This window comes from Pan paniscus, chromosome 16 (assembly GCF_029289425.2).
Source record: "Pan paniscus chromosome 16, NHGRI_mPanPan1-v2.0_pri, whole genome shotgun sequence".
Taxonomy (NCBI): Eukaryota; Metazoa; Chordata; class Mammalia; order Primates; family Hominidae; genus Pan; species Pan paniscus.
Window position 1 is genome coordinate 67,777,250 of NC_073265.2, and position 16,222 is coordinate 67,793,471.

The 16,222-nt window shown below is 42.0% G+C and overlaps 1 protein-coding gene across 2 annotated transcripts in view; it reads left to right on the forward strand.

The window, feature by feature from the left end:
* The first annotated feature begins 689 nt into the window (after positions 1-689).
* The window catches only part of CHRNA5 (cholinergic receptor nicotinic alpha 5 subunit), a 29,794-nt gene continuing 14,261 nt past the window's right edge, over positions 690-16,222 (forward strand). For both annotated transcript variants that reach the window (XM_034939245.4, XM_034939246.3), the window contains exons 1-2: positions 690-996; positions 16,023-16,174. In XM_034939245.4, the coding sequence (XP_034795136.1) occupies positions 891-996; positions 16,023-16,174 (258 nt within the window). In that variant the 5' untranslated portion in view covers positions 690-890. The remainder of the gene's footprint in view (positions 997-16,022; positions 16,175-16,222) is intronic.

Genomic DNA, 16,222 nt, shown 5'->3' on the forward strand with positions numbered 1-16,222 from the left:
ACAGGCCCAGAGAGGAAAGTGACTTGCCCAGGGTTGTCTCGCTGGTCCACAACACAGGTCTCCTGGTGAGGACCCCTTGGCTGGCACGACAGCCCCAGGAGGCAGTCAAGCTGCGACTGGTACTTCCTGGTGAGAAAGACTTGAGTGGGCAGCGGGGCCCATGGAGAGCGCTGCAGCCTGGAGCAAATCCCCCACCACTGTGATTCTGCCCCAGCCTCCAGCTTGTTTCTTTCTGATCACAACTCGGAATTACTTTATTTACATTTTCTGTCAGCTGGGAGCAATCTGTCCCTCTGCTTCCCCTTTTGGTGCTGAGCACAGAGCAGACATCAATGAATAGCTGTTATCTTAAGGTGTGCAGTGACTAGGCCAAGGACATCCGGTGGTTAGAGAAGGACGCGCCTGCGATGCCAGCCTCAAGTCTTTGCCTTCCTGGAACTCTGCTCCAGGGTCGCACCTGCCCAAAGGAAGGCCTGGAGGCGGGGGCCAGGGCGATGGGGCTGGGCCAGGCGTGGAAAAAGAGGAGCTGGGAGCAGACAGGGTTGGACCAGAGGCGGGGCAGGGTGGGGAAAGGTTTGGTGGGGATCGGAGGCGGGGCTATGAATAGACCGGACTGGGCCAAAAGGAACAAGGCGAGGGTTGGGCGGGGCCAGAGGGAAATAGGGGCGGGGCTAGGGGCCGGGAGCTTCCACATGCGTCCCGAGCCCGCCAGAAGCTGCTAGGCTGAGGCTGCTGTCCCGGCGGGAGCTGTGGCGCGGAGCGGCCCCTCTGCTGCGTCTGCCCTCGTTTTGTCTCACGACTCACACTCAGTGCTCCATTCCCCAAGAGTTCGCGTTCCCCGCGCGGCGGTCGAGAGGCGGCTGCCCGCGGTCCCGCGCGGGCGCGGGGCGATGGCGGCGCGGGGGTCAGGGCCCCGCGCGCCCCGCCTGCTGCTCTTGGTCCAGCTGGTCGCGGGGCGCTGCGGTGTAGCGGGCGCGGCGGGCGGCGCGCAGAGAGGTAAGCCCGGGCTGCAGAGGGGCGGGGCGGGGCGGGGCGGGGGGCTGCGGGCCGGAGCGGGAGCTGGCCCGGACTCCACATCGCGGTGCCCAGGAAGCCGCCAGGCGACGGCCGCCGGAAAACCTGGTTGCGAGGGGAGGTGGGTTTTTTTCTCCTGGGGGCTTGGAGTGAGGTTTCAGTTTAAATGTCCAGATTTGCTCATTTAAATGCAGAGAAAGGGCTACTTGGGTGGGTTTTCTTTGTTGTTCCACGACCTGCATCGCTGGAGACTACGAGGCTGGCTTAGCGTATACTTCCACACAACTTTTTCAGTAAAAGATGCCACTCTTGTCCAGCAGGGCTTTCCTGTCCTGGTGGCAGCCAAGCTTCCCATTTTGTTGCCTATTTACGGGATATAGAGACTCTGGGGTTCATTCTAGGGTTTGGGACTTATCTTCCACCTCCTGCCCGCCGCCTCTTCCTCCATCCCTGTCCCCCCTACCCACCGCAGCATTTGAAAACCTTTCCTTTCGCCGGAGATGAAAGGTGTGTGTTGTAGCAGGCTAGGCGGCCGACTTCCCTGGCTTCGGGGCTAATCGTTTGCATCCAGAGTTCCTCACTAGCTCCTTAGAGCACAGCTTTTTTCAGCCTGATGTTTTTCAAGAGGTTTTGGACAGGAATGGAAACAACAAAAGAAATCGCGTAGTCCTACATGTTTCAAGTGCTTGGGAAAGTTTTAGAGTCAGTTCTCTAAATACCTTGAAGAAAAACACGTTTGTGGAGCAGCTATGGTGTGATCTAAACGTAGAAAAGCTAAGCATCCGTTAAGCAAGATATGATTACAGAAGTTCACTACGTCTGTATTTCAGGTTTTATGAGTGAGTTTCTTAAATAGGGGAAATATTGCAAGAACCTTTTCTTGCCTTTCCTTTGTTAAGGTTTTTAATCTATGGCTCCTGATTTTAGGAAGTAATAAGACTAGAATAATTCATTGCAGGATGTATTGCTTAGTGTAGACCGAAGAGAAATAAGATGGAGGGTGATTTAAACAAATTAAGAAAATCCTGGGCAGAGAGAGTTAAACAGAAAGAAAGGAGTGTGATTTTGGAGCCAGGCAAACCTGTATTCAAATTATGGCTCTGGTGCATCCTGACTGGACGAACTTCTCTCAGCTGTTTTCCTTCTTTAAGAAATGGCGGGCCGGGCGCGGTGGCTCACGCCTGTAATCCCAGCGCTTTGGGAGGCCGAGGCGGGCAGATCACGAGGTCAGGAGATCGAGACCATCCTGGCTAACACAGTGAAACCCCGTCTCTACTAAAAATACAAAAAAAATTAGCCGGGCATGGTGGTGCGCGCCTGTAGTCCCAGCTACTCAGGAGGCTGAGGCAGGAGAATGACGTGAACCCGAGAGGCGGAGGTTACAGTGAGCCGAGATCGCACCACTGCACTCCAGCCTGGGCAACAGAGCGAGACTCCGTCTCAAAAAAAAAAAAGAAAAGAAAAGAAATGGGGGTAATAATCATGCTTACCTCTCAGAGTTCTTTTGAGGATTAAATAATGCATATAAAATGCCAGGCACAGTGCCTGACACTCGAGAAAATGGTAGTTCTCTACCCCTTTTGATGAAACTGAACTTTAAAAATCTGTTTCATGTCTTTTAATATAGAACACTGTAGCCAAGCATTAAATAGTGTAAATAGCTATCTCCCTTCATGCATGGTGTTCAGTGTTATAACAAAGTGAAATCGATTAGTTCCTGCTTTCTGCCCCACTTAGTTAATATCTCTCTCATAATAACCACCTGGTTCTATTGCACTTCTGTTTCCTCCTGCTTCCACGTAAGCTCCTTAAGAACTGTGATTCTTGTTTATCTTTGTATCGCCAACACCTGCCTTAATGTAGGAGCCCAGTGAAGGTTTGCGGAAGGAAGGAGTGGAACAGTATTACCTCTCTGGATATTAGTTTCTCCATCTGGATGGTGAGGGGCCATTAAAGGATCCCCCTTCCACCTCGAAAATTATAAGATTCTGTGTGCTCTTAGAAGTGATCATCTTGAAGAACAAAGTGATACTGAATGGATGATGTAATTGCACACTTGCTCTTAACTGTAAATATGCATTTGTGTACAACTGTCGTTGCATGTGGGTGGCTGAAAGTACTGTCTGGAAATAGGAGACCTGCCACTCGCTGTCTGTGTTTCCTTGGACGTATTACTTGACCTTGCTGATTCTTTATTTCTCTCTCTTTAAAATGAAAGGGCGGTAGTAGATGTTTTTAAGTCAACTTTAAGTTTTTTAAGTTCAAGTATAATTACCTTTATTTTTACAATTTATTGTTTTCATATTCGTCTTAGGTTCTTAATAGTAACTTTTCTCTGTGGTTTTCTGTGAGCCAGTTCCCAGGTAAAGAGACTATCTAGTCAGCCAGCAGCTATTATTTGGCTGATGAACGGTCACACAGCTGTGGAAAGTGGCTCAGGAGACAATTAAAGTATAATATATTAAAGTATAATGAACTAGTACATCAAGATAATACAAGCATTTTAAACTGACCTGTGATTGGGACAGTGATTATGGAAGTTAGATAGTCATTAACTACCTAACTAGTTATATTTCTTACTATTTCTTAGCTATGTGACATTTTAAAGCCAATGGTTATATTTCTTAGCTGTGTGACATTTTATTTTTTTAATTTTTTTTAAAAATATTACTTTAAGTTCTGGGATACATGTGCAGAACGTGCAGGTTTGTTACATAGGTATACATGTGCCATGGTGGTTTGCTACACCTATCAACCTGTCATCTAGGTTTTAAGCCCCGCATGCATTAGGTATTTGTCCTAATGCTCTCCCTCCCCTTGCCCCCAACCTCCCGACAGACCCTTATGTGTGATGTTCCCCTCCCTGTGTCCATGGATTCTCATTGTTCAACTCCCACTTATGAAAGAGAACATGCGGTGTTTGGTGTCTGTTCCTGTGTTAGTTTGCTGAGCATGATGGTTTCCAGCTTCATCCATGTCCCTGCAAAGGACATGAACTCATTCTTTTTTATGGCTGCACGCTATGTGACATTTTAAATGGTTGAAACTTAATTTTAATTACTATATGTAGTGGCTGAAAATGAAATAGGAAAATGAAATAATTCATAGAAAATGAGAGCTATGAAAGATTTTTTCTTCTCATCTTTAGTCATTTTCATTAACATTTTCAGAAGCTAACAGAAATACACACATAGTGACTGTCAGTTTTACTTTTGTTATATATGTGTCCTTACATAAACTTTATACACAATTTAATTTGCAATTTAAAATTATTTTGATTTCCAAGAAATACTAAATATGTGAACTAGACTGAGCAGCTGGAGGGTAGGATTTCATTTGTCTGTGTATTTCCTGATACATTGCAGATATACCTGCATTTATTAATGTAGCCTATGGATTGAACTCTGAGGTTTTCAGTCAATTGTAAGAATAGCTTTTTTTTTCAACCTATAATCTACAAATGAGATCTAGCAAGTAATTTTTTATAATTAGGATATGAAGTTTTAGTTCAGTAATTTCAGTACAGAACTTTTTTTTCTAATAGCATTATTTTTCTTAAAGCATTGGAATTAAATTATCAGATGATAGTTTAAGTTCACTATTAAATAAGCATGTCGACAATTAGAGTTGTTAAATATTGGAATTTTTTTTTTTTTTTTTGAGACGGAGTCTTGCACTGTTGCCCAGGTTGGAGTGCAGTGGTGCAGTCTCGGCTCACTGCAAGCTCTGCCTCCCGGGTTCACGCCATTCTCCTGCCTCAGCCTCCCAAGTAGCTGGGACTACAGGCACCCGCCACCACGCCTGGCTAATTTTTTGTATTTTTAGTAGAGACGGGGTTTCACCATGTTAGCCAGGATAGTCTCGATCTCCTGACCTCATGACCCGCCCGCCTCGGCGTCCCAAAGTGCTGGGATTACAGGCGTGAGCCACCGTGCCCGGCCTGGAATTGTTTTTGAAAGAAGTTTAGAATTTGTTTCTTTAAACATCTGTTCCACAGAACAGCATGGGTATAGTGTTTTTTTTGTTTTTGTTTTTGTTTTTTTTCTTGAGACAGAGTCTCACTCTGTCGCCCAGGCTGGAGTGCAGTGGCATGATCTCGTCTCACTGCAGCCTCTGCCTCTGGGTTCAAGTGATTCTCCTGCCTCAGCCTCCCAAGTAGCTGGGATTACAGGCATGTGCCACCATGCTTGGCTAATTTTTGTATTTTTAGTAGAGATAGGGTTTCTCCATTTTGGCCAGGCTGGTCTTGAAAACTCCTGACCTCAGGTGATCCGCCTGCCTCGGCCTCCCAAAGTGTTGGGATTACAGGTGTGAGCCACCGCGCCTGGCCTGGGTATAGTTTTATAATGACAATATGATAGAAAGGATTATTTAAAATTATGCTTTTCTGTTCTATGATGAAAAATGTTAATTTAGATGTTTTGTTCTCCTTTGAGGAAACATGATATTGTTTGTCCTACTGTTTATTTATTTATTATTTTTATTGAGGCAGAGTCTTGCTCTGTCACCTAGGCTGGAGTGCAGTGGCGTGATCTTGGCTCAGTGACACCTCTGGCTCCTGGGTCCAAATGATTCTCGTGCCTCAGCCTTCCAAGTAGCTGAGATTACAGGCATGCGCCACCACTCCCGGCTATTTTTTTTTTTTTTTTTTTTTTAGTAAAGACAGGGTTTCACCATGTTGGCCAGGCTGGTCTTGAACTCCTGGCCTCGAATGATCCGCCCGCCTTGGCTTCGCAAAGTGCTGGGATTACAGGTGTGAGCCACCACGCCCGGCCCCTCCTACTGTGTTTAATTCAGTGACTTCATGCTCTTCTCTTCCAAAGTGTGATTATAAAATACAGCCTTTTACCAGTAAAAATAGGAGTTAAATATGAATATTTGAATTCTGACAAAAAAGATGATATGAACTTTTAGGTTTTATTTTTATCTGGTTTTATTTTCATTTTTATTTTACAGTCAACTGTATGTATGGAATTAGGCAAAACTCTTTCCTCTAGGTCAGGATTTCTCAACCTCTGAAATTTTGTACTGGGTTATTCTTTGTTGTCAGAGAGGGGGCGTCCTGTGCCTTGTAGGATGTTTAGCAGCATACTGGTCTCTAGCCATGAGATGCCAGTAGCACCCACTGAAAAATGTCTCCAGACATTGTCAAATGTGCCCTGGGGGCAAAATTGTTCTTCACATTTGCTACCTCTTGAGAACCACTTCTCTAGGTCTTGTTGACCAGGGCTTCTGAAACTTAGATGTACACAGGAATTCCCTCAGAACGCAGATGCTGATCCAGTAGGTCAGAAGCAGGGCCTGAGACTCTGCATTTCTAACAAGCTCCCAGGTGATGTGAATACTGTTGGTCAGTGTATCACAATTAAGTAGCAAGGTTGTAGAAAATTCCACATTCATACCAACTGGGTGAACTCTCAAGGGAAGCCGATGAAAGTAATTATGGAAATAGTGAATTTACAATGAATTGTAGCCCAAACAATGTAAGGCTAATAGAAGCTAAGAAAACAAGCATTATCCTGCTGTCCTAACAAAGCAGCTGTCTTCACTTTTCCATATTTTCTTCCAGTCCTTAGTATTCATTCATAACTCGACATCTCTAAGGGGGAAATTTGCAAGAGTCTTTTCAAGGTCATACAGGCAACCTCATGCACCATTAGGTGTTTTATTCCATAATACTGTAAATATACTAGCTCATAATACATATTTATTGCCTGTTGAGAGATTTATAGCCCCAAATTAGGATAATGAACTCTGCATTTACTTGATCTGATGATGCTCTGCCTTTTTTTTTTTTTTTTGAAGTGTACAAGTTGTCTCGTCTCCTTGAGAACTATTGACTGCACCTAAATTAATACCACCTAAGGTCATTCATTTTCTTACTGCGAGTGTTCTGAGAGTCAGGGTAAGATATTAAGTTTACTAAGGCATAGCAGTTACAGTGTAACTTTATCCTATAATTCTGTGATAAAAATCAATATAAAATATAATGAAAATCCTGGAGTGAAAAAAATCCCTCTATATTTTATCTGTAATACTTAAAATAATGATTGGTAAGCATTTTTGTTTGTCACATTGAAAATGTTGGATATAGTACACATTTTCCCTCGTTTACAAAATGGTTACGTTCACTGCTTTATCTTGCTGTTGCTTAAAATAGCCCTCCTAGGACTGCTGCAAAGAGGATTTTTTTTTCAAAAGAGTACAAGTCACTTTTTGCTAACTTATAAAAAGATGCAAGGAGACTTCAGGGGTAGATTAACTGCTCCAGGAATGCCTTGATTATGAATTGGGGAGGTATAATATACATCACTCTTCAAATCTTTTTAGATATATTATCCTATTTCCTTCTTATGGCAGCCTGTGAAGAAGAAAAGGAAGATATTGGCAGCACCTAGCAAGATTTAAAATGTGCGCCCCCTTGACTCAGCAGTTTTACTTCTGAGAATCATTGCTATAGAAATCTTTGCATCAGTATGGAAAAAGAGATTTGTTAATTACAGCATTTTTTCCCATTGTAGCATTATTAGAAATAACCAAAAACTGAAGACTATAAATGCCAATCAGTGGTGAAAACTTAAATAAAGTCTAATGCACTCATAATGATCACTTTGCAGCTTGTGAAGGAAGACTGGAAATAGTTGGACATCTACTGGTATATAGTTTATATAGTTGTGTTTTTTATTTTTTATTTTATTTTTTTTGAGACGGAGTTTTGCTCTTGTTGCCCAGGCTGGAGTTCAGTGGCGTGATCTCAGCTCACTGCAACCTCTGCCTCCCGGGTTCAAGTGATTCTCCTGCCTCAGCCTCCCAAGTAGCTGGGATTACAGGCATGCACCACCACGCCTGGCTAATTTTGTATTTTTAGTAGAGACGGAGTTTCTCCACATTGGTCATACTGGTCTCGAACTCCCGACCTCAAGTGATCCCCCACCTCAGCCTCCCAAAGTGCTGGGATTATAGGCGTGAACCACCACACCCGGCTGGTATATAGTACTGAATGAAAAAAAGTTGCAGAACTTAGAGGAAAACATGTTTCTGTGTGTGAGTGAACATGCATGTAATTTAAAATATCTACACGTCAAACTTAATGGTTACCCTTGGAAGGAAGGCGAAGGAGAGGAGGAGGGAGAATTCTTACTCTTTATGAGCTTCTGGATTTGAATTTTGACAGTGACCACACATTACTTTTGCAATTATAGCATTATTTTGAGAAAAAACAAAATAAATCTGGTTCCTAGTTCTACCTCTGCTGCTTATTAGCTACTAGCGTTACAACAGTGGTTCGCAAGAAGGGTCAGTTTTGCTCCCCCTCACCAACATTTGGCAATGTCTGGAGACATGATTGGTTGTCATGTGGGGCGGTGGTATGTCTAGCGGGTAGAAGCCAGGGATGCTGCTAAACATACAGGGCACAAGACAGCCCTCCACAACAAGGAATCGTCCAGCCCAAAATGTCAGTAGTGCCAAGTTGAGAAATCCTGTGTTAGACTCCAGAGCTGCAGTGGTGTTGGAATATGCAGGTGATGCCCTGTGCAGTGGCAGGGGCGCCATTCTCACTGTGGGGTGTACTTTGCATAGCCATAGAATTATAAGTATGATATAATAAGGTAAATAAATGTGCAAGTTTTTACCCCAGGAAGACAGGCACCAGGTCTTCGTTTTCTGCTCTCCCTCTGGCACCTGGCACAGAGGTTGGCACAGTAAGCAGCTAGTTGGCATTTGTTGAATTAACGAATTGAACAAGATATCACATTAGGCTCTAGTGTGGCCAAGTTGTAGCAGATGCTAAAGATTTAAGAATAATTTGTGGCAGAAACTTTAAATTATAGTTAATGTCTGTTTTTATCTGCAGGTTGGCAAAAGACTGCTAATATCCACATTTAGTTGCTGAACATGTTGGTTGACTTTTTTCCAAATCATTACCTTTTGATAAGAAAATCATCATTCTTCATGGAAAAATGCCAGAGCAAAGCACTATCAAATGTTCCTAGAATTTTTTTTTTTTTTTTTGAGACGGAGTTTCACTCTGTCACCCAGTCTGGAGTGCAGTGGCACAATCTTGGCTCACTGCAACCTCCACCTCCCAGGTTCAAGTGATTCTTCTTCTTCTGCCTCAGCCTCCTGAGTAGCTGGGACTACAGGTGTGCACCACCACGCCTGGCTAATTTTTTTTTTTTGTATTTTTAGTAGAGACAGGGTTTCACCATGTTGGCCAGGATGGTCTCAAACTCCTAACCTCGTGATCCGCCCACCTCGGCCTCCCAAAGTGCTGGGATTACAGGCGTGAGCCACCGTGCCCGGCCTAGAATTGGTTTTTTAAATCCTCAGGGGGAGGCCAAGGCGGGCGGATCACCTGAGGTCGGGAGTTCAAAACCAGCCTGACCAACATGGAGAAACCCCGTCTCTACTAAAAATACAAAATTATCCGGGCGTGGTGGCACATGCCTGTAGTCCCAGCTACTCAGGAGGCTGAGGCAGGAGAATTGCTTGAACCCAGGAGGTGGAGGTTGCAGTGAGCCGAGATCGCACCAATGCACTCCAGCCTGGCCAACAGGAGCTAAACGCTGTCTCAAAAAAAAAAAAAAAATCCTCAGGTATCTTTTTGGCTACATACTATATTTAGTGAAGAAGATTTTTTTAAAAAAATCTTAAACTACCTAGACACTACCTAACATAGTAAGATAATGTACTTTATTTCATTTGATTCAGACGAGAGTGAAGCAGCTAAGCAGAGGTTCTCCTTTTTATTAATGTTTTTTAATGGAAAAATAATGTTCACAAGAATGGTCCAAAGCAATGAATCAAAAAGTTGTTGCCATACCCATTTAACAATTATTGACATATTGCTAACAGATATCCTTATTTTATATAGGCTAGAAAATTGTGGGCCAGACACGGTGGCTGACACCTGTAATCCCAGCACTTTGGGAGGCCGAGACAGGTGGATTTCTTGAGCTCAGGAGTTCAAGACCAGCCTGAGCAACATGGCAAAACCCTGTCTCTACAAAAAAATTAGCTGGGCATGGTGGCGAGTGCCTGTCGTCCCAGCTACTCGGGAGGTTGAGGCAGGAGGATTGCTTGAGCACAGGAGATAGAGGCTGCAGTGAGCCAAGATCGTGCCACTGTACTCCAGCTTGGGCGACCAAGTGAGACCCTGTCTTAAAAAAAAAAAAAAAAGGAAAAAAATTGTGGCTTATGGATGGAGGTTAACAGCTTATTAGTGGTGCCAAGTATTCAAATTAAGGTTTTCAGCTTTGCAGTTCTGTGTCCTTTCCTTTTCACCATACTAAAACCAAGGAGCAAGGTTACATTTCTTTGAAAATAAATGTGGTTTCACCAAATGATTTGACTGTGATTTTTTTAAATGTCATTCTCCCAGTTCCTCAAACTTTAGGCAATGAATGATAGTAAGAGTTAAAATTGAATTTGTAAAACCAAAATGTAAATATATAAAAGTGTTAGTGACATTACTGTATACACATTTATACCTTTGTTAGGTATTCAACTTAGTTTTTCTCTTAGCAGCTGTACTTTTAACTACTTTAGAAGAATTATCCCATTAAATTTTTTTTTGTTCTTATCCTATTTTTAGTGTGCTTCACTGCTTGGTTTCCTTTGTTTTTCTGAGATATGTGGTTTATATGCTATTAGCAGGTTGTATTATAATTATTATTATTTGGTTTCAAGAAGAGGCTTGAGGAAAGCTTTATAGTGACCCATTATTGCACAGTGTTAAGAGTGCCCAATGCCACAAGCATATTCTTCCTTTGTATTTTTGCAAAGTTCCATTGCCTAGGACTGTCTGGAGACAGTCTTTGTTGGTCTATCAGTTACCATTACTTTAGTAATCATTTATGGAAGAATAAGAACGACCCTGTGCTGGCACTTATATCTACACTGTTAGCTAATCCTTACAATGACCTCATAAGGGAGGTACTTTTTTAATACCTGTGTCACAGATGAAGAAAAATCATATCCAAAGTTGAGTAACTTATCTATCTTTTTGGTTATAGCCAATCCTATTAGGTGTGAAGTGCTGTTTCATTGTGGTATTGATTTGTGTTTTCCTGATGGCTAAAGGTGTTGAGCATCTTTTCATATGCTTACTGGCCTTTCTTTGGAGAAATGTCTAAGTTAATTTAGATCTCTTGCCCATTTAAAAATTGGATTATTGAATCTTTTTATTATTCATTTATAATAGTTCTTTATAGATTTTAGATACAAGTCCCCTATCAGATATATGATTTGCAAATATTTTCTCTGGGTTGTATATCCTTTTGATGTAAGGGATCTTTTGAAGTCAAGTTTTTTGTTTTGTTTGTTTGTTTTTGTTGTTGTTGTTGTTGTTTTTGAGTTAGGGTCTCTCTCTGTCTCCCTGACTGGAGTGCAGTGGCACAATCTTGGCTCACTGCAACCTCTGCCTCCCAGGTTCAATAGATCCTCCTACCTCAGCCTCCCTAGTAGCTGGGACCACAGGCGCGTGCTACACGCCCAGCTCATTATTGTGTTTTTAGTAGAGACAGGGTTTCTCCATGTTGGCCAGGCTGGTCTCGAACTCCTGGCCTCAAGTGATCCATTTGCCTCGGCCTCCCAAAGTGCTGGGATTACAGGCGTGAGCCACCGCGCCTGGCCCAAGTCAACTATTTTTAAGACAAGGAAGGGAAGAAAAATTAAAATGTAATAATGTAATAAGTAAGGCCGGGCGTGGTGGATCTTGTAGCACTTTGGGAGATTAAGGCGGGAGGATTGCTTGAGCCCAAGAGTTCAAGACCAGCCTGAGCTACAAAAAGAGACCCTGTCTCTACAAAAAATAAATAAATTAGCTGGGTGTGGTGGAACGCACCTGTAGTTCCAGCTCTGTGGGAGCTTGAGATAGGAGGGAGGCTGAGGTGGGAGGATTGCTTGAGTCCAGGAGTTCCAGGCTGCAGTGAGCCGTGATGGCGCCATCGCACTCCAGTCTGGGTGACAGGGCGAGACCCAGTCTCAAAAAAAAAAAAAAAAAAAAAAAAAAAAAGCAATTACTGTCATCAGCCTATATGTAGTGCTATAGAGATGCCAAAAAAGTGTTCATTTTGAATAGGATGAGCAAATATTAACTATTTAAAACAACTTCTAAAAAGAATTTTTCCATTTGATTCAGTTTATTTAGAATTTACCTTACATATAGTGTCAGTCTTTCCTACTGGATTGTAAATGTCGATGTTTTCTGTTTTGTTTACCAGTGTGTTCCCAGTGCCTGTCTGATAAATGTTTGTTAAATGAATGAATAAGTAAACATCAATGTGGGCTAGAGCTATCGGGGGTGTGGCATTCATTAAGTTAATCTAGAAAGTTGTCACAAGATGGAAGATGTTAGGGTGATAAGAGCATGAAGCCAAGGTGCCTCTCAGAGCTCTGCGGTTTATGAACTCTGTAGCAGCAACCGTTCTTTTCATACGTATATCCTGATTTGTAAAATGAGGGGATGCATTGGATTGTCTCCTTTTTAACATGCTGAGGTTTGTGAACAGTGGAAACTTAAAACATTTACAGCCAGCTAAAAAAGCATGACTGCTAAGAAGAATTTAAGTGCACTATCAAGGTTTTATGCTAAGATACCTTTGACATTTGCACTGGACACTGCTGTAAAGTGTCCTAAGAAAATGGTATTTCTAGTATGGGATGTATTACGAAGATATTCACAAAGCAGTATCTTGAAGATTCTCATTAGGTAGAATGTTGGGATTACTATTTTATTTATACCCTGTCTACTTTCTTTCAAAGAAGATTTGAGATAGCGATTCAAGCTAGTTTTTTCCCCACTCAGGCAAAGGTTCCTTTAGATGCTATTGACAGACATTTTAGGCTGGGTGCGGTGACTCACACCTGTAATCTCAGCACTTTGGGAGGCAGAGGCTAGCAGATCGCTTGAGCTCAGGAGTTCAAGACCAGTCTGGGCAACATGGTGAAACCCCATCTCTACCAAAAATACAAAAAATTAGCCAGGTGTGGTGCACGCCTGTGGTCCCAGTTACTCAGGAGGCTGAGGTGGGAGGATCGCTTGAGTCCAGGAGGTTGAGGCTGCAGTGAGCCAAGATTGCACCATCGCACTCCAGACTGAGTGACAGAGACCCTGTCTCAAAAAAAAAAAAAAAAGACATTTTATTTATTAATACTTTTATCTTTTAACCCTTAAATTTTTGGTATTTCAGGGACTATAATTAGGAGGATTAGAAGAGGAGAAATGGTTCAATAATGCTATTTTAACTTGAAGCTCTAAAATTAATGGCTTTTAAACATTAAGAATGACTCTAGTGTATAATTTTCTAAATTAATCTAAATATCTTCAATGCTGTGCATTTCAGCATAAGGTGACTTTTACAGGCGTCACCACACACACTCCATAGTATTTGTAGATTAAACTAAGTATCTTAAACTAGTTACTGCCTGGCACAGTGGCTCACGCCTGTAATCCCAGCACTTTGGGAGGCCGAGGCGGGTGGATCACCTAAGGTCAGGAGTTCAAGACCAGCCTGACCAGTAGGGTGAAACCCCATCTCTACTAAAAATACAAAAATTAGCCAGGCGTGGTGGCGTGTGCCTGTGGTCCCTGCTGTTCGGGAGGCTGAGACAGAGAATCACTTGAACCTGGGAGGTGGAGGTTGCAGTGAGCCGAGATCACACCACTGCACTCCAGCCTGGGTGACAGAGCGAGACTCCATCTCAAGATAAATAAATAAAAAATAAATAATTTTTAAAAATTAAACTAGTTATTCAGGGAAGCAGGACACAAACTCTTGAGGAGTAGGTTATTTATGAAAAAGAGAACCAGGAAATAGGTTTCCTCCAGCTAGAGTACCTGGATATTCTTTCATATCTCTGTATGGAAAACATGGTCTATCATCATAAAGAGAAGATTTTGTGAAAGTGCTAATTTCTCTCCAACCATTTCTTTAAGGTTGGAGAAGAACAATCACTTGCTACTGTAATCCTTATGTGTATATTTGCTGATTAATAAGCCAGTGACATTTTTGTTTCAAGTAAAAGTGGTTTTTTCGTAATATCATTAGTCTTAAGTAAAAGTCATGCTTGAATTTTTATACGTTTCACATTTCCTTAAGTGATCCCAGGCCAGACAACAGTGAAAACTCATTTCTTCAGAGACGCTTATTTGAGCTCTGTAGTAGCATAAGCATAACTGTGATCCCCAAATCTAACCAGTCTTTGGCCATAGTATCCAAAACATTTTATATTTTGACTTTTTTTTTTTTTTTTTAACAACTTAGGTCCTTAAATAGATTTTTTTGAAGAAACAAGTTTCTTTTTAGTATATTTAATGGCACATGTTTCCTGATTTTTGAACGGGAATTCCTCATCTTCATTTTACATTGGGCCCTGTGAATTATTTAGCCAACCATGTTCACATTCACACATATACATACATTTATTTATTTATTATTTATTTGTTTGTTTGTTTGTTTGTTTTTTGAGACAGAGTCTCGCTCTGTTGGCCACGCTGGAGTGCAGTGGCACAATCTCGGCTCACTGCAACCTCTGTCTCCCGGGCTCAAGCAATTCTCCTGCCTCACCCTCCCAAGTAGCTGGGATTACAGGCATGTGCCACCATGCCTGACTAATTTTTGTATTTTTTGTAGAGACAGGGTTTCACCATGTTGGCCAGGTTAGTCTCGAACTCCTTACCTCAGGTAATCTGTCCGCCTCAGCTTCCCAAAGTGCTGGGATTACAGACGTGAGCCACTGCCTATTTATTTTTTTTACTGATCTTGAAATAAACCTTTCTTGATTCTTTATCCTCAGTATCCCTATATTAGCATAACTTTTGGAAAGAGATCATTCCTGTCTTTGCACTCTGTCTTAAACATACTGCAGTTCATCTCTCTTCTCTTCCCATAGATGGCTTTTGTTAGATTCACCATTGACCTCACTGTTGCTAATCCAACACTCAGTTCTCAGCTGCCTCTCCATGTCTCATGAGTAGCATCAGTAGATTGGGAGGCTCAACCCTTCTTGCTGCATTTTCTTCATTTAGCTTCCAGGACAGCATGCTATCTGCTATCTTCGAGTTCTTCCTTCCTTATTCCCTAAAAAGCAGTTTTATACAAATGTATAGTTTTATATAAATATAGTAGCAAAGTATGTCAAAGCTAAATCAGTCATTCAATATTTATATATTTTCATATTAAGATTATGACAGGCCAGGCACAGTGGCTCACAGCTGTGATCCCAGCACTATGGGAGGCTGAGGCGGGCAGATTGCTGAAGGTCAGAAGTTCAAGACCAGTCTGGCCAACATGGTGGAACCCCGTCTCTACTAAAAATACAAAAATTAGCCAGGCGTGGTGGTGGATACCTGTAGTCTCAGCTACTCGGGAGGCTGAGGTGGAGAATTGCTTGAATCCCAGTGGCAGAGGTTGCAATGAGCCGAGATTGCACCACTGCACTTCCAGCCTGGGAGACCAGGCAGGACTCCGTCTCAAAAAAAAAAAAAAAAAAAAAAAAAGATTATGCAAATTAAAGCAATTTTAACATTTATAATTGATAAATGAGCTTTGCTTTAGTATATCTGTTTTCTAGGTTTGGAATTTCAAGATAACTCCTGCCACCCTGGCAATTTAAAAGCTTTTATTATTTAGATTTGAAATTATTCTGTATTGAGTACTGAGTGTTTCTTAAGGAGCTCAGCATATTCCATAGTCAGTGTGATTTAACTGAGACATATCTGAACCAGAGTGTCCCTTATTCTATCAGAAATACTTATATTAATATTTCATTTTAAAGGCTGCATTAATAATAGCCTAAATTGTAGTTTGGTTCATTAATAATCTGAACTTTTTTTTCCTTTTTTTTTTGAGACAGAGTCTCTCTCCATGGCCCAGGTTGGAGTGCAGTGGCCCGATCTTGGCTCACTGCAACCTTTGCCTCCTGGGTTTGAACTTTTGTTTGAAAGTACAGGTATCTGGTGGGAGAGAAGTGAGTACATTAACTTTTAAAAATTTGTTATACAGGATTATCTGAACCTTCTTCTATTGCAAAACATGAAGATAGTTTGCTTAAGGATTTATTTCAAGACTACGAAAGATGGGTTCGTCCTGTGGAACACCTGAATGACAAAATAAAAATAAAATTTGGACTTGCAATATCTCAATTGGTGGATGTGGTAGGTGTGCATATCCTTCTATACTCAATTTCCCACAGATTTAGTGAG